Source organism: Chelmon rostratus, chromosome 2 (assembly GCF_017976325.1).
Source record: "Chelmon rostratus isolate fCheRos1 chromosome 2, fCheRos1.pri, whole genome shotgun sequence".
In the NCBI taxonomy this organism is placed as follows: Eukaryota; Metazoa; Chordata; class Actinopteri; order Chaetodontiformes; family Chaetodontidae; genus Chelmon; species Chelmon rostratus.
In genome coordinates this window covers 16,296,979-16,321,185 of record NC_055659.1, presented here as the reverse complement: position 1 = coordinate 16,321,185, position 24,207 = coordinate 16,296,979, and the positions used below count along the sequence as shown (strand labels likewise).

The following is a 24,207-nucleotide window of genomic DNA, read 5'->3' as shown; positions in this document are numbered from 1 at the left end:
TGCAGCTTGATGGGCTAGGGTTACAGACGACAACCCCCTGAGAAAGTCCCTCCACAGACAGCATAAAGGTTTAATAGATTCTAATGAAATTACACTGGCTGTCAATGTCTTGGCTCTTACTTATACAGTATTGCAGAGAGTCTGCTCCATTAAAATTCCAGTCTTGCAGCATTATCTTATGCATGGATGGCGGCAAAGGTGGTCTAAAGTAACATAAAAATACATTCAGCCACATACTGACACCCGTTCTCTATCCGATCTAATCATGCATCCATGTATTCATTGTTTGCTCCAGTTAGTTGGGCTGAATGAGAGCAAGTTTGGCTCGGACAAGTTTGACAGCGAAGAAGTTTAACCTTGGAGCCTGGGGCATAGGACTGGAGGGGAAAAGGGGACTGAGTATCCAGGGCCGTCATGCGAGGAGGGATACTAGAAAGAACAGCAGTGGATGAAGGGAGGGGCCCATAGAGAATGCCTCTGTACAGGCTCCAGAATTTTTTTGCTACGTCCTTGATTGGAGCATCCATAGCCACTCAGGATTCACACTTGAAAGGGTCTCCCCTTCCAACAGTGACCAGAGAGAGAGAAAATATCTGCTGTCCACCATGTAATTTGAGCATCTGTACAACCTGCAGTGTGATGTGAGCTGAATCAAACTGCCATCATTAGTTGTGGAGCCGTGTTTGTCTGTTAAATCTCCGCATTGGCGTGAGCACGGGGGTTGATATCGGCCTGGACTCAGAATTTGATTAAAACAAGGACAAAGAGTCCTGATGGCAAAGTTGTAATAATATATACACTGTACATCTGCCACAAAGGAGGTTCAAATTTAAGCGTGTCACTCCTACAGAGGCCCTTTATTGTACAAGAAATGTATATGAATTGAGACATTATCATAGTAGTGACAAAACTACAAAGGACACAACAAATTAGCCTCATATCCAAACTACCGAGCATAATAAGGTGTTCAAAAATGAGGGATAATAAAGATTAGTTCTACTTCCTATAGGGAAATTAGCAGGGTTTTCAGAATGAAAGAAAAGCAGGGGAAGGAATCTTTGCCATCAAACACCTATTTATGCAGGCTCACGCTTGCCTGGGAACAGTAGATTAGCCTGACTATGTCAACACTAGTCTGAAAGATCCCAGGATACAGATGCAGCAAATTTAATCCCATGGACGACAACTGGCTCCTAGTTCTGCAGTGTGAGCACAATTCTGTTCATAATAAAGAAATGACAAATGACAAATATTATTATCACATGTCAGTTTCTTCTCCAGCATGGCAGAAATGCGAGCTAGTATTCCACAGATCCCTAAAATCTGAAATCGGCTTCAGTACAAAAGTAATTAACTCACGTACCACCCTGATATGTCTTTATCATTCTTTATCATTCTCCATCCTGCAATTTAGTTTGGTGGCAGGCCCGCCGCCTGCACACCACTGCTGTAAATCTGACTCCTTCACCAACATAATTAAATGGTTATAAGCACTAATTTATGCCTGCCTGTGCACACAGACAATACACAATAAGGCAGCCGGATCTTCGGGTTATGTGGCTGTCAGATATGTTTTTAAGTGCCTGCTTATGGTACTGAATGACTGAAGAGTCCATCATCAATATTCTCTGCTCGGATCAGTCAAATTACTGAACTGGTTTGAAAGAAAAATGTATTTATTCTATTTAAATACCTTTATTATACAAAGAGGATTTATCAACAGGCTTTGTTGCAGGGATCAATTGCCAATGGTTCTTTAGTGACCACCTGATCATAAAGAAATCCTTGAGCTTATTGAACCCACCAGACCACAGCTGTACAACTGTTATGCCAGGTCCTTTATCCCCTCCACTATCCATCTTTTCAATTCTTCCTGGGTCATTTTTCATGCTTTTAAATGGCTTGTTTAGTCAGAGTGTTTTTTGAGGGTGGGAAACAGGGAGGGGGTTCTTTTTTTGCATTATTTAGGTCTTTCCGACCAATTCCACACAGTCTTTAGACATTTTGGCTCTGACTGTTTTAGACTGTAACTAACAGTGTTTTTTCTTCTTTTTATTAAGTGTGTATTTGTTGACCAGAGTGGCAAACTGTTGCCTTTGCAGGGATAAGTAAAAGTGTATTAAAGTGAAATGAATATAAACATTTGAGTCATTTTTTTCTGAGGCTGTGCTGCTTTCAAATAAATTTACTGTGCACCACTTAACTCTGCACCTCTGGCAGCATGACTGTCAGCTATTATCTTTATGGCGCATCTGATGTAATTAAAGGGGAGGAGGCTCTTGTTACCTCCAAGTTAACTCCTGGACAGTTTAGCATAAGCCTTCCAGTGAAGGAAAACAACCAATTGATATCATATATAAATCATATTTAAGATAAGTGTGAAGTGAAGATGTTGATATGGTACTTAAATGAAAACAGGGATTAACAAACTACATGTTTTTTATTCATATAACATGATTACAAAATTGATCAGTTAAATACTATGCTGAAGTTAATCATTGTATGCCTTTTTTAATACATTTTAAGTCTAAATGAGGTCCAGTTTTATCTAAAAGTAATAACCGTATGTCAGGGAGTCAGGGCAATGCAATGGATTATACTCCTGAATTCAACTTTAAGAAGATCATCATAATCTGTGGATTATTAAAGGTTACCTTCCCAAAGCTACTACATAGGAAACACTTCAAACTTCAAGCAAAGTAAAGCTACATTAGGACCGTTACATCCATTTCAGTTTGAGGAGCGGTGCACAGAAACGATGTTAATCACAGTCCAACAACATACAAAAGAGCCCATCAAAAATCGTCCATCATATGGGGCCTCTTAAACGGCAGCATAAAGAGAAAGATAATGGAAAGACTTGGGAGGTCCCTGGAGGGAGAAGCCTTTGAAAATTGGGGTCAGCAGCATCTATTGGAGGAGCTCATCTTCCTACCCCATCTCCTCCTCCAATAGCCTCCAACAGTCTTATCCCTTTCCTGCTCTGTTACAGTACAACTGTATTTTCCAACATGTTCCCGGTTTACACAAGCACAACTTAACCCTCCACCCCTTCCCCCTCCGTCCTGCTGCCTCCCTCCATCTCCCTCTATCTCCTGCAGGGGTGCTGACACATAAACCCCAGCAGGTGCGGGACGCGCTGGGGAGACACAGCCTGTAATTGGTCCTTAGTGGAGTCACAGCTGTTGCCCCCAACCACAGGCTGGTATGAGCTCTAGCGCCTGCCCCTGAATCGACAGCTCACTATTGTTCTCCGGAGAGGCAACGCTCGGCTCCGATCCATTACAACGACGACCCACTCAAACCATACAGTATCTGCTATTCAGTTGTAACTCATCAACAAATACAAAAGCACTTAAGGCTGTCGGTCACTCCATTGACACTTCCACTGTCTCATTCAGTCAAATCAAAAGAAATCCCAAGGTCCCTTCCTAGCTTATCCTCGCTGTTCTTGTTAAATGTCTGATTGCATCTTTAACCTTGACGTCCATTCTTCTAATAATGTTCCTCGGTCTGTTTCCTTCTCTCTTAGGTTGTGCCAAGGTCAGAGAGAAAGCAGATTTACAGCAGATCACACTGCGTCAAATAAGCTCCAACAGAGGGGAACAACAACACATCTCCAAACTCTGTGGGAGCAATTCAAGTTCAGTCACATTACTGGTGCAAATAAAACTGTTATTTGTGCAGACATGCAAAATTAAAGGTGAAGGGAAGTGCCAGGCTTGTCCAAGATCTACGTCACTCTTCTAACCATATAAGGTCCAAAACAATGGACTAAACAGTGATTTACTATCTCAACCAGCTTTTCTTATGTACTGTCTTTAAATATACCATCCTCAGCATTAAACACTGTTGAGCTGGGACCACTAACAGCTATTAAATTTCAGCCTTTCTGACAAAGTAGAACAAGAAAAGCAAGCCGGTAAAACAATACAACACTTAAAGAAAATCAGATCTTAAATCTGACTCTAAACAAGCTATAGAAATAGACCATAATTGAATTAGATCTTTCATTGTGTGTGCTGGAGGGGGAAGGGGGGTAGGGGGTACAGCAATTATGGGGCATGATCAGTCTGCCCACTAGAGTGTGAATCCCACAGGATACAGACGTGCTCAGACAGACAGCTATTTATTTCTCAACAATAGCTGGACCTAAATCAGGCTTGTGTACACAGGAAAGCTCCATAATGAGGGGTCCAACAAATTACAGAAACCTCCTTTACATTAACGAAATGAAACAATGCACCTCAAAAAATTTAAATACTTTCAATACATCTTTAGACTTTGAGTGGAGTGGCTTACAAACATCCTGCAGTGAATATTAATCCTCCTTCATGAATATTTCTATTATAGGGAAATCACTCTGGAACACTGAAGCCAAGAAAGACAACCTTAAGTCATCATCACTTCCATTATCTGGTGAAGTGAAGCGAAAATGTAAATGAAGAGAAAGGACACACTAATGGAAAGAGTGTAGGAACACACCTCACTGAGGCTGCTTTTCACTCACTGGGTGGAGTCTGCAATTACAAAGAGTTATCTAACAGTCTCACCTGACACTGAGATCCTCATGGAGGCCTCCAGGGGCCGGTTGTTATCCAGGGCCTGGCTCAGCTGGATCTCTCCTGTGCTTTGGTTCAGGAGGACAAGGTTCAGATCGTTTCCCACCTCAAAGCTGTAGTGGAGCTGGTCTGAGACATCGGGATCGTGTGCAGGAATGCGTCCGATCACTCCGGTGGGGAAGCTGCTTGATTTGTCAGTCACATAGTTGTTGAAGATGATCTGGAAGTTTTTGAGCACGGGCACGTTGTCGTTCTTGTCGACAAGTTTGATGTGAACTGTGGCGCGGCTGACCAGAGGAGCAGACGTGGCCTGGACCACAATAACATATTCAGACCTCGTCTCATAGTCCAGGTCTATTAATGCAGTCAGCTCTCCAGAGAAGATGTCCAGCTGGAACACCTCTGGGATGTTTCCCTCCACTATCTGGTACATAATCTGTGCATTACTGCCTTCATCTGGATCTGTGGCTGAAATATGTGCAACCACGAGGCCTATGGGGCTGTTTTCCTCCACCATAATGTCAAACTCATCTTTCTCAAACACAGGGGGGTTGTCATTCACATCTAGGATTGTTACGTGGATGTTGACGGGGGTTTTCAGAGCAGGAACACCTTTATCTACAGCGAAAGCCTGCAGGCTGTACACAGGCACATTTTCTCTGTCTAATCTGCGCAGTGTGCGAACAATGCCAGAGGTGGATTCAATTATGAAATCTCCATCGCCATCCTCCCCACCCTGGAAGGTGTAAAAAACACGGCCATTGAGCCCAGAGTCTCTATCTGTGGCAGAAACCTGGACCACACTGGTGAACACTGGCACATCCTCCATAACAGAGCCCACATAGTGGTCTCTGAGGAAGCGGGGGGAGTTGTCGTTGACATCATTCACCAGTATCTCCAGGTAGGTTGTGTCTGACTTCTGTGGGATGCCGTTATCCCGAGCAGTGATGGCTAACGTATAGGAAACCTGGTCTTCATAGTCCATTTCCATCTGTGTGGTGACAGCTCCTGTGTCTGGGTCAATGTCAAACTGAGGGATGCTGTCATCCATAAAGTATGTGATGCGTGCGTTCTCACCTGTATCTTCATCTGTGGCACTTATTACCACAACAGTGGTGCCCATGGGCCTGTCCTCATTGATGTTGACGGTGTAATGTGAGCTCTGAAACACGGGCCTGTGTGTGTTGGCGTCGGTGACATTAACAAACACTTTAGCAGTGTCAAAGAGTGTACCATCACTCGCAGTGACGGTGAGGACATACTGGCGTTCCAGTTTGTAGTCTAAAGGCAGCGCCAGTGTGATGAGCCCCCCTCCACTCTGACTTGTGATGGAGAATCTGTTGCGCGTGTTTCCACTGGATATCTGATAGGTCACCACACTGTTGATGTCCTGGTCCACAGCTGACACTGTCACCACACTGGTCCCTACGGCTGCATCCTCATTCAGTCGCATGTAATACGCCTTCTGAGTGAACTCCGGGTTGTTGTCGTTGACGTCTAGAATAGTCATGCTAATGCTGGCTGAGGAGGACATGACGGGGTATCCGTGATCGCGAGCCTCCACTCCAAAGTTGTAAAAATCTACACTCTCCCTGTCCAGCTCGGCTGCCACTACAATCCACCCAGTGCTGTTGTTGATGGTGAAGGGGAAGTTTGGTGTGGTTTCAGTGAGGCGATACTCAAGCCTGGAGTTGTCTCCAGAGTCTGCATCCACTGCTTGGATGTGGATGATGGAGTAGCCCAGAGGCACGTTCTCCAGCACAGTGGCCTGGAATGGAGTGCTGACAAAAATGGGGGCGTTGTCGTTAACATCCAGCACCTGCACCGTCACCAGGCCGCTGATGTTGGACAGCGGAGGGCGTCCTCCGTCCTGAGCTCTGATTCTTAGAGTGTATTCTTTGTTCGCCTCGTAATCCAGGTGACTCACCAGGTCCATTTTACCTGTCTGAGCATCAATATAAAACTGTCCCCTGGTGTTTCCACTCATGATGCTGAAGTGAACCACAGCATTGCTCCCTCTGTCCTGATCTGTGGCGGTGACCTGCAGGAACTCTGTGTTAGGGGCCATGTCCTCTGGCACCTGGACCACATAGCGTTTCTCACTGAACTGGGGAGCATTATCATTGTCATCCTCAACCACAATGTGAACAGTAGCTGTCGCACTGCGGGGCCCGGGGTCACGACCTTGGTCATTTGCCTCAACTAACAGCATATAGGCCTCCACCTCCTCTCTGTCTACCAGACCTTTAGTGCGGATTACGCCAGACCTCGAATCAATCTCAAACACATCATTTGACCCATTGTTGTTGATGATACGATAAAGGATATTACCATTAACAGGTGCGTCCCCATCGGTGGCCCTCACAGTTAACACCTCATAGCCTATTTCTAGATTCTCCCTGATGCTTTCCTTATAGTCCTGCTGCTCAAACACAGGGTCATGATCATTAGTGTCACTGACTGTGATAGTGAGGGTGGCCATGGCTGTACGTCGGGGGGTCCCATGATCGACTGCAGTCACACGGAACACATGGGTGTCCTTTGTCTCCCGGTCCAGCACCTCTACTGTCGACACAGCACCATTTGCTGGGTCCACAGCAAAAAGATTGTTGGAGCGGCTATCAAAGAGAGCCTCTATGAAATACTCCAGCCTGCCTGCCTCCCCCTCATCCACATCCACTGCTTTCAAAACAACAACTGGGGTCCCAGCTGGCTTATTCTCTGCCACAGACACTTGGTACATTGGGGGCTGAAACTGGGGACTGCTGTTAATGCTTCTCCTCCTCCTGCTCACAATCCCTGAATCAGACTGAGCTGCCTTCTCTAACAACTTCCATAGGTGGGCCTGCCTAAAGGGGCCCTGCCCCACTCGCCAGTGGATGGAGATGGGATTGACTTTAGCGCTCACACCACTTCCTGTGAGCACATCACAGAGCAGGTCCAACTCCAGGAGTGTGTCTTGCCTCCAGCACAGCGTCTCAGACACAAACAAGTCCCCCTCAGAGAAGTAAAAGTCACGGCTGTTGGTCACTTTGCAGCGGATCGGAGCTCCTGGCAGCAGCCCCCCCACTGAAAACAAAGCAGAGCCTGCTTGGTGGCACTCTGAGCGGTGTTGGCTGTGGCTGCCAAACAAACTGAGCACCTCCATGTCCCACTGAGGTTTTCTTTTACGCTTGTTTGAACAGTTCCTACCGTGAACATGTACCTCGTACTGGCTGGTGAGGAGGTGCCTGTAGCCGGAGTCCGTGCAGTCACACACAGTGTACACGGTGAAGGGGTTGAAGCGCAGCGAGGGGCACTTTATAGAGTCCGAAACAAACACAATGCCCGCCGCCGCGTCGGTCTCCAGAAAGCGCTCCGTGAATTTGGGAGCGAGTACCTGATCCAAAGTACACCGTGCGCCCCGCTCCACGCCGGCCACCACTGTCCTTGCTCCCGCATCCTCACTGATGTGAACGGTGTAGCAATGCGCCAGCGAAACCAGTTTACACCACCAGAAAATCAAAAACAAATCCCATTTAACGAAGTGCATCGCTCCTCAGTTTGTGTTCAGACGGGTCTCCGAGAGGGGATTTCTGCAGCTCCCGATTCCTTTAAACTTTCCGCCTGTGAGTTTCCCTTTGTTGCAGAAGAGCCATGCTCTCAGCGGGCGGGCTTCTCTCCGGTCACCCCGGCTGATTTCAAGAGGCAAACCCGCAGTAACCTTGGCCCGAGCGGCTCACACACACTCATTCACACACGCCGGCAACAACAGCAGCAGCAGCACCTCCGCTCCGTCCGCGCAACTCCGCTTGAATGGAAAAAATGGCTCCTGCTTCCCCTGCGCCTTGAGGCTCCTCATTATCATAAACCTGTGTGTGTGTGTGTGTGTGTGTGTGAGAGAGAGAGAGAGAGAGAGTGTGAGAGAGAGCAAGAGAGAGAGAGACAGAGGAAAACAGCTCTCTAAGGGGTCTAAGGACTTGACAGAAACCTGCCACTGGAGATAAATGCTAACTTCCCAGAAGCTTCATTAAAGGAACATAACAACTTTCATTAAATGTAGTTTACTTAACAACATTGTGTTTAATTATCTTAGCTGTTGCCATGTTTGAATGCTACTTACTCAGCCGCCACTGATATTTATAGTGTACCAGCAGGCAGTGTTATCTTTACAGTGGTTTGTTTTAGTCTAAAAATAAAACACTTTGAATGGCAAACTGAGATCTTAGACATTATGTAGTGGTAAACCAGGCTGTTTCATCAGTGACAGACATATATCCACCAATGAACTCCAAAAAGGTTTACTCATTAACAGGAATACATTCTTCTAACTTTAGGTTTTGAGTTTACAGTGAAAGAGGGAAGCACTGCATTGCTCTCATGGCTGATCCCACAGGTGCTCATTACTTGCACCACTTAATATCAAGCAAGAACTATTGGATTTTGTTTCAGATTTTGAGTGTTTTAACACAAGGCACTAAGAGCGTTGAAGCTGTTCTCCTCAGGTATGTAGGTAGGCTGTATCTCCTCATTGATAAAAAATCTGCCAAAAGAAGATCATTTTAATTCAGTCTAAACTCAAACTGACCGGAATTAATTTGTGCACACCAGTTGTTTTCAGATCCAACAGCTGATGTGTTTTGTTTTTTTTTTTGTTTGTTTGTTTTTTGTAGGGTTCATTAATTCATGGTTTTGTCCATTACATCCAGACCCTGCTTTAAAAAATCTAAATAGAATAAATAAATGAAAACAGAAATGTATGCTTTGTACGCTGGTGGATCACAAGAGGTATTTGAGCCTACACAATTTAGGGGCTTTAGAGGAAATCATTGATAAAAACTGCACAACTGTTGTGGAACTTGGAGCTCGGCTGATGTGCTGAATGTCACTGACGCCTAGTGGACAGACTGCAGTCACACAGTTTTCACCAGCGCTCATTATTCAGGCTGTTCATTGCCTGACTACTGTATTTCCATGCAAATATCATCGTGCTGTGTTGCCTGGCGGATGGATGGATTAGTTGACATGGATAGATTTGGATTTTTAATTTATTTCTGAGCACTTTAAGGACTTTGTGAGCATCTTGGCATAAACGCTTAAGTTCAAAGCTCATTCTTGACGTTGGAAACAGCATCTTTCTAAGAGGCAGAAAAATCGGTTGCCTGGCAGGGAAAAAAACCCAGGGATTAAAAAAAGAATATGTTACCTAAATAAATTATAATGACGTGATTAAAATTAAAAGCACATCAAAGTGGCCAATGTGGCAAATTCCATAGATTATTTTACATGGATAAAATTATGCTTAAAGATATGGTCTTCAAAGCTTGTGTAGGAAATACAATTTAGATGTTTTTTCCTGCTTTGATTTGCTTTAAAAGGATCACCCCTTTTCCCCAGTACAGAGGTCATTTTCAATCTCAAAATGACCAACTCCACTATAAATGTAATGTTAGTGGAGTTAAAAGTACAATAATTGCCTCTGAGTTGAAGAAGTATAAGGTAGAAACAGATGTACTCAAGTAAAGTACAAGTACCTCAGTATTGTACTCAAGTACAGTACTTGAGTAGTTACTTCATTTCCACCACTGTCTATTACATAGTTTGGTTACTATAGAGCAATTCAATTATTTAAGTTATTATTAAGTTATTTTTCCGCCGTTAAGTTAGCAAACATTAGCATGCTAACACGCTAAACTTAGATGTACACCTGCTAAACGTTAACACCGCCGTTGTGTGCACATTGTGTTGCTAGCATTAGCCACAGATACCGATGAGTATTAGCATTTACCTCAAACGTTACAGCCTCACACAGCCGTCGACATGCCTGTAGACACTTTGTCTTGTTTAAACTGTTTTCAGTCTCATTAATCCAGTATTTGTCAGGATTTACCACTACAACACATTCAATATAAACAGCAGTTTGAAAAATGTTGCTAACTGGCACGAGACCCAGTTTGACCGTCCTTTAGCTAACATTTTTCTTAACTCCCCCGCTTGTATTTAGCATTTATAAGCAGCAACATGTAATAAATGTGCACACTATAATATAAATAAGTAAATACATGGGAATTTCAAAGTGTTCATAATGTAAAGTAAGTAAGTAACATTTTACATCATAAAAACTGCTTCAGGTATTCTTTTGTCATTCTTACCAGTTAACCACAGCCTCCAATTATGAGTGCTCACAGTTAAAGTTGTCAACAAATACAAAAATAAACACACATCTGATCACAAATACATTTAATGTGTTGTAAGAATTTATTAAACATTTATATAAAGCTTATAAATGCTAAATAGGGGGACTCAAAGTAAATTGCCACCTGCAGTGTCTGCAATGGTTTTATAGTTTGTCTTTTCGTCCCCTACCTGCACAGTGTGGCACAGCAGTAAGAAATGCAGAACAAAAAAATAAGAGCAAGAGTAGCTTTTTACTGTTTTTATTGTTGCTGGAGGCTCTAATACAATATGAATCATAAGCTTTACAAAATAAAAACAAAACAAAAATACAACAAAAGATTCCCCTCCAAAATGGAAACAGTCAAAGGTTTCCACTGAGACACAAAGACAAACTGTGACCCCCAACAAAGACATAGTAGGTGAGGAGAGAGAAAAGTCGAGGAAGCAGAACAGAGGGGGAAGCAAACTGTCATGTTATACACAGTGTAGGGGGTTGGGGTTGACAACATGGGTGTAATCACCCAGTGATTATTACAGTCCATCCCCATGTTTGATAAGTCTACATTTCCACTCACTGCAGCTCCACGCTCCCACACAGGCTCACATGCATGTGGACAGAGTGGAGTAAAGAGTAAAAACCTTCTAACACAAACCAAAGGCCGCCCTCGTGTTCCCACGTTTACATCGCCCAGAATAATGATATACACGGACAGTAATAATTTTATACAAATATATCGGGGGGTGTCGTGGACAAAAATAGGTGCTAGAAATAAATCTGATGTCCATAATAATGACAGCCCCGCTGAGCCTACACCACCTAAAGCACAGTCTGTGTCTGTTTCCTCATCACGGAGAAAGGGCAGGGCCAAGATCGGTCATTTCAAACTGGCCGAGGACACGTCGGCTGTGAGAACATCAGGGATTATTACTACAATGACCCTCACACTGTAAGATTATCATTAACCGTGGTAATACTATCATTATATTCAGAATGTGGGAGAGAGGAGAGAGAGTAGAGGGAGGTGAAGAGAGACAGAGGGAGCGTGAGTGAATGGCTTCATGGCAGATGAGATGCATGATAAACGAAAACCTGACAGAAAAAAAAACAAATAAAAAGCTAAGCATTTTCTCCTTTTTTGTTTTTCCACAAATAAACAAGAGTGCAGCACTGAAACAGGCATGGAGGGAGAGACATAAAGAAACAGAGAAAAGATGGCAGAGGTGAGGCGAGAGAGAGTGAGAGAGACAGAAAAAAAAACAACAGTAGCATCTCTAGCCGTTATGTTTGCGTTTGAGTGCATCCATCAGGTCGACCCTCAGAGCCTCCTGCTTTGACTTGTCAGCCAGATTCTGACCACTCCTGTGGGGGGGAGGGGGGACACAGACAGAGGAGAGACAATCAGTGTGTGCAAGATCAAATATGAAAACAGTGAGACGGAAAGCGTCTCTCCAGTGAGACGGAAACACACAGTCTGTAAGTTCAAGACAAAAACTCAAGAACTGAATCACTTTAAAAGTATTAGTTATGCAGACATCACAGTTCAATTCTCCTTCTCTGTGGGGACAGGACGGTGAAATTTATGTATTATCATTGCATACACACTGCAAACATGAAACATTAATGTCAGGCAAATTAAACCAAAAGTTATTTGTTATTATTTGCACTTGAATCACATGCTCGACCTGCCTAAAGTGTCTTGTAGCAGTGTTCCTCATCCTTTAGACTTTGCACTTTGTTCAAATATGACATTATGAAATGAAGCAAATATACTCCACAACTGACATAAAGAAGTCTTAAGTCTATTTGCCTTAATTTATTAACAGAACGGAGGTGAACACTTTTGCCGTTATTTCCATTTGGTGCTGTGCTTTGACACACACATTTCTACAAATGTGTTTTCCTTTAATAGGACACGCCCAGAATTAACACAACATTTTAGAAAAACTTATTAGGGCAATAAACCGCAAAACATCAGGGGCGGCGACTGCTTTGAATAATGTGACATGGTCAGTGTGTCATTCCTTCACAGAGATCGTCTGTTAGACTCAAAGGTAAACAAAATCTGCACAACATGCCCACACAGCTGCTCAATCGTCAACACTCTGACGAGCATGCAAATGTGTTTATATATCTTAAAGTCTCTCTCACACACACTCGCTCAGAGTCACCTGTGGGCCTAAACCATCACACGCACTTAAAAAACATTTAAAATCAGGTTTTTTTCCTCATTTGCATCTGCTTTACTTTCAGCTCTGGTTTGTCTCAACACATAACTGCCCTACATAAAGTGCCACAAAGTTTGACCACACCTTAATTACTTAATAATTAACTAATTAATCACCCCAATGCACAAGTCAGTTCAAGGCAAATAATGGTAAACTGCAATATGAAAAGACAAGCCTCAAGTAGTTTAGCTACAGTGTCTCAGTTACATAGTTTGTCCACCAGAGAGCGCTGACGAGTTTATTTTTCAACTGCAAATTATTCTATAAAAATTAAATCTAAGGGATCACTACAACTTTATGCTTTTACAATTAGTCAAAATATCCTAATTTGATTTTTTTAATTCTCAAAATTTCAAAATCCAGTTTCAAAATCAGACACTATTTATTATGTTATTTATTTTATTATGTTATTTTAAATAAGCAACCTCTATTCCATCATGTGCAAATATAACAACTCCTTGCTGATGTATTTTATGCTGTTGCCCACATGTAATGGGAAAGTATGCTGCAGGCCATCCTAGACAATGAAAGTAGCTTTAATGCTTCAACCTAACAGACAAAATTTAAATAATATGACAAATGTTGTATTCAGTTTCAGTTTCAAAGAAAGACATTCAAACTTTATTTGAACTTCATTCCTTTAAGTATTACGAGACATCGACGAGGGAGCACCAGACAGAACACAGAGCGGTGAGGAATGAGCAACTTTTCCCTTGTTTCCTTATTTCTACTTACCAATACACACAGATATACACATGCACACACACACTTCTCCATGCCAGGATGTACCTCTGACCCTAGTCAATGAAGATCTGACGCTGGGTGAGAACCTGCGACAGCTCCTTCTGGAGCTGCCGGTACTTTTGGTTATCAGGCAAAGACTCAATAGATCTGGAGCGCAGAGGAGAGGCAGCAGGGGAGGAGAAGTGACAGAGGGATTGACAGGAGGACAGACAGTGAGAAGAATGGCAGCAGAAAAACGTGATGAAAGGCAATAAAAAATAAGATGGGTAGGAGAGGTTGAAGAGAGGGATGGGGAAGGAGGAGGTGAATACAGGAAAAATACATCTAAAATGAGGGGCAGCAAAAGTATAAAAGATGAGACAGGAAATGAAAGAAACCCACTGGTAAAACTAGGAAAATAGAGTTTCTTCACACCCTGCTGACTGGTAGTGCTGTAAAAGGAGAGAGGAGGATCCGAGTCATCCAGACATATCATGTAGTGTTACCTTAGGCCGTTGACAATGTCTTTGGTCTTGCCAAAGTAGATTTCATTCAGTGTGGAGCGAATCTTGTTCTCCATGTCCTGCAGCACACATCAAGACATTTATCATTTTTAGCATGATCCCTGCCTCTTGTTTCCATTTGAAATGGTGGGTTGCCAGCTAGAGGTTAATTACTACACAGCACTTTCCTATTCACACTGTGTGGGGTGACGGAAACACTGCAATCATTTTATTACTTCAGGTCGGCAGTTAAAAAGGTTAAAAGAGCAGAATATTATCCGTCATACTCACTTCAACAAGGCGGCCAATGTTGGCGATGTGGGGTGAGGACTCTCCAACCGTCTCATCTTTTTCCATCTGTGAACAGGTGAAACACACTGATGACCACATACAGGCTGGACACATCAGTGGCACCTTTTTCTGTTCAGGTCAACACCGTACCTGTCTTGTAAGGCTGCCGCCCAGGTTCATGGTACCGGAGCCGCTCTTGGTTGTCTGGAGCCACAGCATGACGGTGGAGGTGAGTTTATAGTGAGCAGTGCGACCACTGGACTTCTCCTGCTCGCAACACAGACACATCAAGCAATGAGACAACACTAACGGAAAGCTTCACGCTGTATCACTGTCTAAAGATTGGATCATCTCCTACACACCACTGATGCTGACAATCACCTGCACTGGTTTTGTCTTTGCCCATCCTGATGCAACCATTGAAAGTTTTTAAACTGCCTGTGTTGCAGTTACACTTGCTGGATTAAAGAAATCCCCTCTCACCTTCCAGGACAAAAATGATACGATAAATACGTTGACTACTTTATCTAATGAATTATTTATTGAATGCTGTACAGTCTCTATTGTTAATGAACAAACTTCATTTGGAAACAGTCGAGCGCCAGATTCACAACATGTGTTACAGAGAATCTAACACTCTCTCAGGTCCTGTGTTATTGTGCTACATGTGAACTACATGTGAAATTCATGTAAGTCTGTGTTAACTACTCTATACTGTCATTGTGGTTTGTCTTGGCAGAGAGATAATGTATCTCAAGAGAGATCCTGGTTAATCTGACTTCAGTGTCCAGTGGTTTTGTGTTGCCATTATGTATAAAGCCAAGATCAAAAAGAAAACCAAAAGACTGGGCAAATGTCAACCCATTTCATTTCAGCTGATTCTCACCTGCACCTCCACCACGTGGATGGAGTCCCAGCACCCTTTGATCTTCTTGGATCCATCCCCGGCCTTCTTGATGAGAATAACTCCAGCGAAGCCATGATCCAGGTCCCAGAGGTACACAGAGGACACACCACCCTCAAAGTACCTTGAAAACACAGATATCAGAGGTCACAAGAAGGCGACACTCACAGTTCATTACACACTGCACAGTGAGATCGAGTAGCCAGTACTCACAGGTCTCTGTACTGGTCGAAGGCGTTATTGGCTTCGACCTCGAGTTTCCTCAGGCGAGCTGAAGGCATCGCACCGTCTTCAATGGGAGGGTCATACTTATTACTCCACGGGGATCTGATTGATTAAACAGGGCAACAGAACTCAGTGTTAATATGTATCTATCTCAATGTTTACAAGTGTCCCTAAACCCACTTGTGTCACCAACTGAACTAGCTGGCGACCCTTTTTTTTTCTGTGACAATAAAATATGAATTCCTCGGCTCTTTTCAGAAATGCATGCCATTATCCGTAACTTAAATGCTATCGCATCGCCCCCTCTCTATGAGGGCTGGCTATTCACTCGACTTTCCAATGTGGGCGTTTGGACTATAAACTGGATTTACGATTTTGGACTGGACTAACTGGACTAAGTCGTACAACACGTTGTATGAACTACTAAACTGTGAGATGGTCGTGTCAGTATGCTCTAAAATCCTTATTTGTGTGAACTTCATCTACAGAGTGAGATAACTGTTTTGGCAGTAAAAGTGGATATATCATATCTTCTATCCAGTTAATAAGATTTAATTTACAATCCATTAAAAACCAGCAAAAACATTAGTTCCAGTCACTGTCTGTGGCCCATTTTCCAGTGGCAGGTGAGCTGATCTTAATGCAGTTAATGTTCCTTGTTTTTGACTGAAGCGCAGTTCTAAACAGGACCTGTAGGAGTCGCCGTCTCGGTTGTAATCACAGAGCAGGTAGTCTTTCCCCACCGCCTTGTCCCGAGTAATCTTCAGGGGCTGGTCCACAGAAGAGAGGAGGTCCTCACACAGACCAGGTACCTGGACGCAAATGGCGAGAGAAAAGGCTCAGTACATGAATACTTTTTTGACAGTGCGGGCGCTTCAATACGCTCATGGGCAGAAACTTAAGCAAGCCTTTATAACACATCTCAGCTCCTCAGACACCTGATTAAAAGTGTTCTGTTTGCGTTGAGAATATGCACGAGACATAAGAACAAGCTTCTTTTTGTCAGATTTCCTGTAACAGACGCCAACTTAAAACAAAATAACAGAAAAAGTCTTTTAGTTTATTTAGTCTTGTTTTAGGTCAAAAATGAACTTTAAGCTCTTGTGTTGTGTCTCACATTTCACCTTCAGTTAATAAGATGAGATCACTGAGTAGAATAAAATATCAATGGGAAACATAATATCTAGGGGATAAGGGGGTACAAATTACTTCTCAGAGACTGACATGGATGCCCCTCTCTATGTCCTCCTACATCAGGGCACAGACACAATGGAGGCCCTGTTTTCCTGAAAAAACCCCACACCCCCGAACTCACACACACCTGGCAGCACAGACTGGGTGAGACAAGGGAAAGAGGTGGAAGAGGGGGAAGAGTGTGGTAGGGGAGAAACAGAGAACAGAGAGGAGGAGAGGGCAGCGATGTGGGACAAACAGGAAAGAAAGAGGTGATTTCAGGTGATTCTGAATTGCCAGGGAGGGTCTGAGCAGAGATGTCGGAGCCAAAAAGTGACTGACAGCTGCGATAATGATCACTAACAACCGGACACGGCGAAATGGGTGAGGAGAGAGCTGATGCCCGGGGGGAGAGAGGTTAAAGGTGAGGGAAGAGGAAGGTGAGCAGGTGGGGGTCTGGCTGGAAAGGAACCAATGTACCCAAAAAACAAGGTACCATGGAAACACTGGTAAAAGTGTGATGTGATTTGTGTCTGATTTAGCTTCATTTGTCAGCTTTTTCTCAGCTGCCACTGCTCTGTAGAAAAGGTTTAATAATGTCAAGATAAGAAGTCCTTATTTAACACAAAACAGTATGAAGGAAACAAATGATGGAATCAAAGGCAACATTTGGAGTTGTTTAAGTGTTGCACTGAGATTTTAGGAAAAAACCCATTCACTTCCAAAATAACTGTGTAATATTAAATGCTGAAAATAGCTTCAGTTACCCAGAAAACACAGTGATGTGCAGCAACTGTTGCACTTGCATAGTATGGAACAACAAACACTGAAACACCAGCAAAACCACAGAAGGCACACATGAGCATGTGTGTGCGTGTGCGTGGGGTTTCGCTCACACACACTGCATTTGCAATATACATTTAATACAATTGCAAACTAAGCGTAATTAGATTTTATGACTTGATATTTGTCTTGTATTTAATAAAAATTTACATCAAACACGAATGACTTAAAATGATTGGTAAATTTTGAGACTCAGCCAATGTAGAAAAATCTGGCGCACAGGAGCTTCAATGTGAGTTTTTTTTGTCAGCTGTTCACAAGTATATTTACAGTATAGCTCCACTCAAACTTTGTAACTGACCCCTGAGGGGCTATCTGTGTTTTAAAAAAGTGCATTACCAACACATTTCGTGTTTTAAATGCCAAAAACTAGCATCATTTTGTGACATCAAAATGATGCTAGTGCATGAAAATGTGACAATAGTTTGGAAGCCAGTGATGCTCCAAAATGCACCTTACATGCACATACTGTGTGCATGTCTACACTCTGTGTGTGTTTCTACCTGTGAGGAAATCTGACAGGATGCAGAGACAAAAACAGAAACTCACCAGGTCAATGAGGTCACTGAGGTTCTTCTCGATCTGCTGAGGAGGCAGACGCCTCATCAGGTCCAGGGCACAGTCCAGCTGCTGGTCACTCTGAAACACACACAAGCAGCAGAGACAACGCTGATTACACTGTAGATGTCAGATTAGAGTCAAACACATCAGTTCAGAGCTTTCCTCCAGTCACATGCAGTATGTTACTGTATACTGGTGTGTTGCTGAAAGTGTGCTACATATCAATTTGCAAAATTTGAGCTTATGTCAAAAACAAACAAAAAGACAAAAAAGAAAGAAAAAAAAGGCACGATTCAACATTGTTAAAGAGCAAAAGAATGATATTTTAGCTCCAAAGACCATCCACACCCTTTCAGTCACACAATAAAAATGAACTCAGTGATGAGACCACCATCTAAAACATACTGTACTGGCTAAAGTTTTGTAAGAAATAACACTAAGCTATTTGTGAGGCAACAGGACAGGTATAAAACGTCTTTTTTAAAAATAAAGACGATAATGAAAAAGGGATCATTACCAACACAACATCAAGAGGAAATTTAAAGGTTCTGGTATCTCTCTATTGTTACTAAATGCAGATGACTAAATGCAATCTGAGCAGTAATACTCAGATTGTGACGTACACATACACAACCTGACTAACCCTCCTGTAGTGTAAAGCACTGTATGTCACACAGGCTGAGGTCAGATATTTGTAATGTAATTGATGATACTTGTCTTAACTTTAGTACTGGCACAAAAATACCTCTTAACTGACAGTGACTGTTATTTTGTGCCGTGCTTCCCACTGGAACTGAAGTAGAAAGCCAAAACATTATTAATCTTATTTACAAAGTGGATTAATATTTAAGTGATTCTAATTGCCTGAAAACAGCTGCTCTCAACAGGTGTTTACACTCTGAGACACGCAGTCTTTATAAGATAAACTGTTCAGTACCAGCACTACTTTACGTGTCATCAACAGAATTTAACTGATCAACATTGTTGGGAAAAAAAAATATTTTGGTTGATTTTACCTCAATTTCAGCAAGATTTTGCGCAACACATCTCTAAACTGCTGCTGGCAAGTTCACTTGAACTTCAGTAATACATTCATGCTGAGAGACAGAGATCTTTGCAGGTTTCCTGAGGCGCTAGACGTTTTATCGGAATATAACATGAGGCTACAGCGGTCTGCTAGTCAAATCAAGTCAATGTCTTCCAAAGTTACAGCCTTTTTAGTACAGAATTTCCCCTTTGTGTTACTATCATCTGTGCAGGAAAACACAAACTTTTGTACTAAAAAAGCTGCAGTTTTGGAACACACTCAATTGATCTCAGTCTCATTCAGACTGTTGAAGCATCACATTATCTTCAGGTAAATTTTGAAATCTGTTTTTGCACAGAATGAGGACTGTGGATTTTGTACCCCACTGAAAGTGCATAAAGAATGGCTCTCTTAATGGCCAGTGTGAGCAGGAGGAATGATTAAAGCAAGTAAAGCCTGTCTCAATCAACACTCAAGGCAGACAAAATGGTGACACTATTCTTTAAAGAAAAGCCCTGCTATGCTAGTGAAGAGGTTATTTCGAAAGCATAACTTTAAAACTTGAATTGGCTCACTAGTTTTAAGCAAGCTCGGTTTTAATTATGTAGGAAAATATACAGTATGTAAGTATTGGACTCAGTATTAGCATGCTCTCCATAGAAAATTAATCCTTCAAACAGCACAATGACAACGGCTTGCCACATTCTGTATGAGAGTATGAGAAGAGTTGCTGTGCAGGAAATATTCACACCCTTGCAGGCAAACTGTGATCACTTTTACAGACGCAACATTTCCAGCTCAATAGACTGAACAGCACTCATGATTTGTCATGTGAGAATCTGAAGAGCAGAAAAAATCTGGGATCTTAGATATGAGAAAGCCCAAACTGAATCATAACATGCACAAAACTGTTCTGCGGGTTGAACTGTCAAACATGTCTGACCATATCCATCAGCGGTGTCAGTGCAGATATCATCCATCCGCTGTCAAAGGATGCACTTCATTTGGCTGTGGCAGTGTGACGCACGCCATGTAGGGCCAAGGGTGGCACACTGGGCAGTAGATATGACGCTGAATCACTATCAGCTGATCATCAAACAGCAGCAGGTAGTGGTGTAGGGTGGCATTTTTGGTAAGGTTTTGTCCTGAGGTGAACTTCAAACAGTTTTAAATGTCAGGCTCAACACTCAGGCCAAGCTTTAAGTTTATACGTGGATAGGTTTTGCATGTTCGCAGTAAAGACAGTAAAGAACCTCATTCATTTAGAATCAGTTTCCAGCTTACCATATGCTATCATGACAGGAACCTGTCTGCTACCTGACTACGAAACAGTCAAGGTCCGGATCTGGACCCAGCCCATAAAGCAGTGGTCATCAACTAACGGCCCAGGGGCCATGTCCATCCTGCTGGATAATAAGGAATTCAGAAAAGGCCTTATCTAATGTTACTCAACAATAGAGGAGGACCAGCATGTCTGACAGTGATCATAGATTAGCTTGCAAGGCCCTGGCAATGAGCCAAAAAGTCCAAATTCCTTAAGCCCTAACACTTTTAGGATATAAATGAAATGTGAGATATTCATTTTCTTTAAGCAGGCAAGTCAATTAGACTAAATGAAGAACTTCTTCATAATGACAGCCAACACTGAACAGCAGGACTGCATAGCCTTCCCCCAAGGGGTTTCTTGCTCTTAAATATGCAGTGAGCAGCAGGCTATCAGTGAGTAGGGGAGGACAGGCCAGCCCCAACTTGAAACTCTGGGGAATGTGTGGGAAGATGTCGGTAGGTGTGTAATAGTGGAGGGACAAACAAGTTTCTCAGCTAACCCTAGGAGGTAACTTAAGAGGTAGCCAGTTATTTTCAACTGAGCATTATCAGATCGTGCCATCCAAGTCACAATACATTGGCTTAGGTCCTCCTGAGATAACATTCTGAACAAAAGTGATCATGACTGTGGTAAATGTTACACTACCTGAAATTACTTTTAATGTCACTGTTACACAACTTTGTTTACAAACCTAGACCAATTTACATCCTGATCACCTACAACATATCATTACAACTATTACTACTGGTGTGAAAGCCTAGGAGAAAAAGTCAACCCCGACACGATAAATGCGACCCCATCACCAAAAAAACAAAAATATATGCTTATGAAGAAATATGAACAGTTTGCAATGCTCATCCAGAACCAACTGGAAAAGGGATGCATTTGCATTGGAAATAATGCTTACTCGCTTGCATCAATATCCAAATCAACAACAGCACAAAACCAATGATTTACCTATTTTATTCTTTTAGATATCAACAAAACCATCCACCTTATCTTATCTATGAATTGCCACCTATGAAGTGCATAAGCCTAACAGAGTATACTTGTGCAGCTGCTAGCTGCAAAGGACAATGGCATGTTACAGAGAAGACAACACAGTTTCCATAAACATCTTCCTTAAGGGTGACCCTAAACATAACAGAAGATTCTAGGCGATGCCTCCCAGGCCATTTCCCCTGGTCACAGCTGCCTTCTGCCTGTTTTAAAAAATCTCTCTCAGCTGATGAATCAGTCTGCTCTGTCAGACACCTGCACTCCTTGACATTGTGTTTACCAGTGCTCCTGTCTCCATGTAAACACTAGCTCAGACCAACAACCCCCGGGGTCAGGGGGGAGCGGTGAGGCTGAGCCAGCAGGATGAATGAGGTGAGGCAGAGAAGAGTGGGCGACTGTGGACAGAAACCAGCTGCTCTTCCCAACATAGCATACAACAGCACTACAAAAACACGCTTTTCTAAACAGGTTGAAAGCACGTGTTGATGCTCAATTACGATAGAATAGTTGGAGTCAAATAATAGATTTTATTAAGCACAAATACATGACAAACTACAGCGATGTCACTGCCATATAAACTGAAAATGTTCAAAAGTAAACGACAAGTAAATAATAATTGCCGGTACAATTTGTCTGGACTGTCAGAGGTGAACATTTCCAAGAGAAAGCATTAAGTCTTGGTCGGACTCGTAAGGCAGGAAAAACTTCGCAGAGGAGGCTGACAGCTTGTCATGGTTGGGAATAGGAGGAGCAAGCAGTCTTATTTTAGCTACAGGCAACCGGGCGCTTGACTATTTTAGCCAGTGTGTGCGTGTGAAGTGCACGACTGGAGGGCAGTGTGTGTGTGTGTACGTCATATTAGGACTCCCCACTAATACTATTCACGAACTTGTGTCAAATCCAAAACATCCTGTGCTAACTTTATGCCTACGGGGCATCTCGTTTAGCTAACCGCTAGCTACTAGCGGTAAGAAAAGAGATGCTAGCTTAGCCACGAAGCTACTTCATTCCTATCCGGTACGCACGAGTTTATCAAACAGCGTAAGTTTGATATGCATCGGTGATTTATACACCTGGATCCCCTGCTGCTGCTGCTCTCAGGTTACCACCCAGCATATCCAGCTAGCGTTAGCCTAGCTTAGCACCCCTAGCTGTTAACGCTTAGTTAGCAGTAGCCAACAGCCCCACCAAAACCTTCTTACCCCGTCCCCATCTCTCCCACCAGCTCTACCGCGGCCCTTACCATGTCTGCGGCGGTCTGTGGCGGTCTCAGCGGGGCAAGGGAGGACGATTTCACGGATGGCTGTACACCTTAGCTTTACTGTGGTTTATCGAGTCGCTTCTCTCGCCTCTTGTTGTTCTTTTTAGTTAAGATGTTTTGTTCGCCTCTCCCTCACTGCACCCAGCCCTGTCAGCGAAATTCACTTCCTCAACCGGGCTACAGGAAGGAGGCTGCAGTCAGAAAACAGGCCCCAGTTGCATGTCCGGGTCACTCCGGGCTTTCTCTGCAGCAGCCAATAGCGAAGGAGCAAGAAAGGCATTGCCAAGTATGGAAAGAGAGGAGTGGTGCAGTAAATATGCAGACGGAGAGGGCAGTAGACAGAAAAATACACTGATGGAGCTATAAAAAAGAATCCCCGCTTGACCAGCGATTACTGGGAACTGCTAGAAATGTGATGTTTACAGTCCATGAAAACAAAAAGTGCCTTCTGCTTCTTTCATAAACATTTGTATAATGTCAAAAATTAAGCAAGTCAAAATAATTTCTATGAGTTTTTTTTTATTTACCATCTCCCACTTTTTACTTCTGTTCCCATCCTTGATATGCATACATATCTTCTGACATCTGCTCTGTGATAAGTGTAGTTATCATTTTTTAATTAAATATTAAAATCATCATGATAATTAAGATATTCTAGCAAAATGTCAATTCCAAAAATCTCAGTCAATGTCTCAAAAATAAGGTAGGCTATTCACTTATTAATGTTACTGGGTCACTATTATTTGCTTTGTTGTATATTTTTTTATTTCGTCTATTACTTGCATTGTCCCTAATTATGATGCTTTTATTATGAGCCTTTCTTAGAATTACTTTTGCTGTTTTTCGCTCAGTTGAATCGACTATGAATGTTCCCTTATTTGCATTATAGAGAGGCAAGAAAGATGCAAGTATACAAGTACGTGCAAAGACGTAGTTGATGTTTAAAAAATATTTATGTGTATAGATGATCATTCATGGTAAGCTAAATGGGGTATTCTGGTGGATTTGGCGACACCTGTGGTGACTAGTGGTCCATTAATGCAATTTTTGATTGCAATAAAAAGGAAAACTGAACAACAGGAGACCCTGTAATGAAAAACAACGTCTAGGACTATAAATCAATATGGTAATCAACACCAATGCTCTCACCTGCCCTTAAATTAATTGATTGGTTTGCAGATGTTCTGACAATTTAAGCAGCTCCCTCATTATGAATTACGCTTTAGTGACAGTCTAATGTAGACCAACATTTTTAATGTTAACAGCTGTGCATTACATGTAAGTATTTTTTTCTAGTACTCTTTAGGAGACATGCTGTATAGTGTAGAGGTAAGTTAATTTCTCCCCACTTCCACTTGTCTGGGTTAATGTTTTTACTTTGACTATAGCTGCCATTTCACAAGGACTAACTATCGTGAAGTACGTC

At 42.6% G+C, this 24,207-nt stretch overlaps 2 protein-coding genes across 2 annotated transcripts in view; both read right to left on the bottom strand.

Moving 5' to 3' along the window:
• celsr2 (cadherin, EGF LAG seven-pass G-type receptor 2) overlaps positions 1-8,094 on the bottom strand; it is a 65,707-nt gene extending 57,613 nt beyond the window's left edge. Inside the window, exon 1 of the mRNA XM_041949281.1 lies at positions 4,554-8,094. Coding sequence (XP_041805215.1) covers positions 4,554-8,094 — 3,541 coding nt within the window. The remainder of the gene's footprint in view (positions 1-4,553) is intronic.
• A 2,868-nt stretch (positions 8,095-10,962) lies between these two features.
• capzb (capping actin protein of muscle Z-line subunit beta) lies at positions 10,963-22,969 on the bottom strand. Its single transcript, XM_041949619.1, has 9 exons — positions 22,764-22,969; positions 18,156-18,245; positions 16,281-16,402; positions 15,579-15,692; positions 15,348-15,489; positions 14,612-14,728; positions 14,462-14,527; positions 14,174-14,250; positions 10,963-12,078 (listed from the first exon to the last, which is right to left on the bottom strand). The coding sequence occupies exons 1-9, from the start codon at positions 22,764-22,766 to the stop codon at positions 11,991-11,993; spliced, it is 819 nt and encodes a 272-aa protein (XP_041805553.1). The 5' UTR covers positions 22,767-22,969; the 3' UTR covers positions 10,963-11,990.
• Between the last annotated feature and the right edge of the window lie 1,238 nt (positions 22,970-24,207).

Coding starts and splice junctions, on each gene's coding strand:
- capzb (XM_041949619.1), bottom strand. Junction 15,693..16,280: donor CGAGACGGCGACTCCTACAG/GTCCTGTTTAGA, acceptor TTAATCAATCAG/ATCCCCGTGGAGTAATAAGT. Junction 15,490..15,578: donor TTCGACCAGTACAGAGACCT/GTGAGTACTGGC, acceptor TGTGTTTTCAAG/GTACTTTGAGGGTGGTGTGT.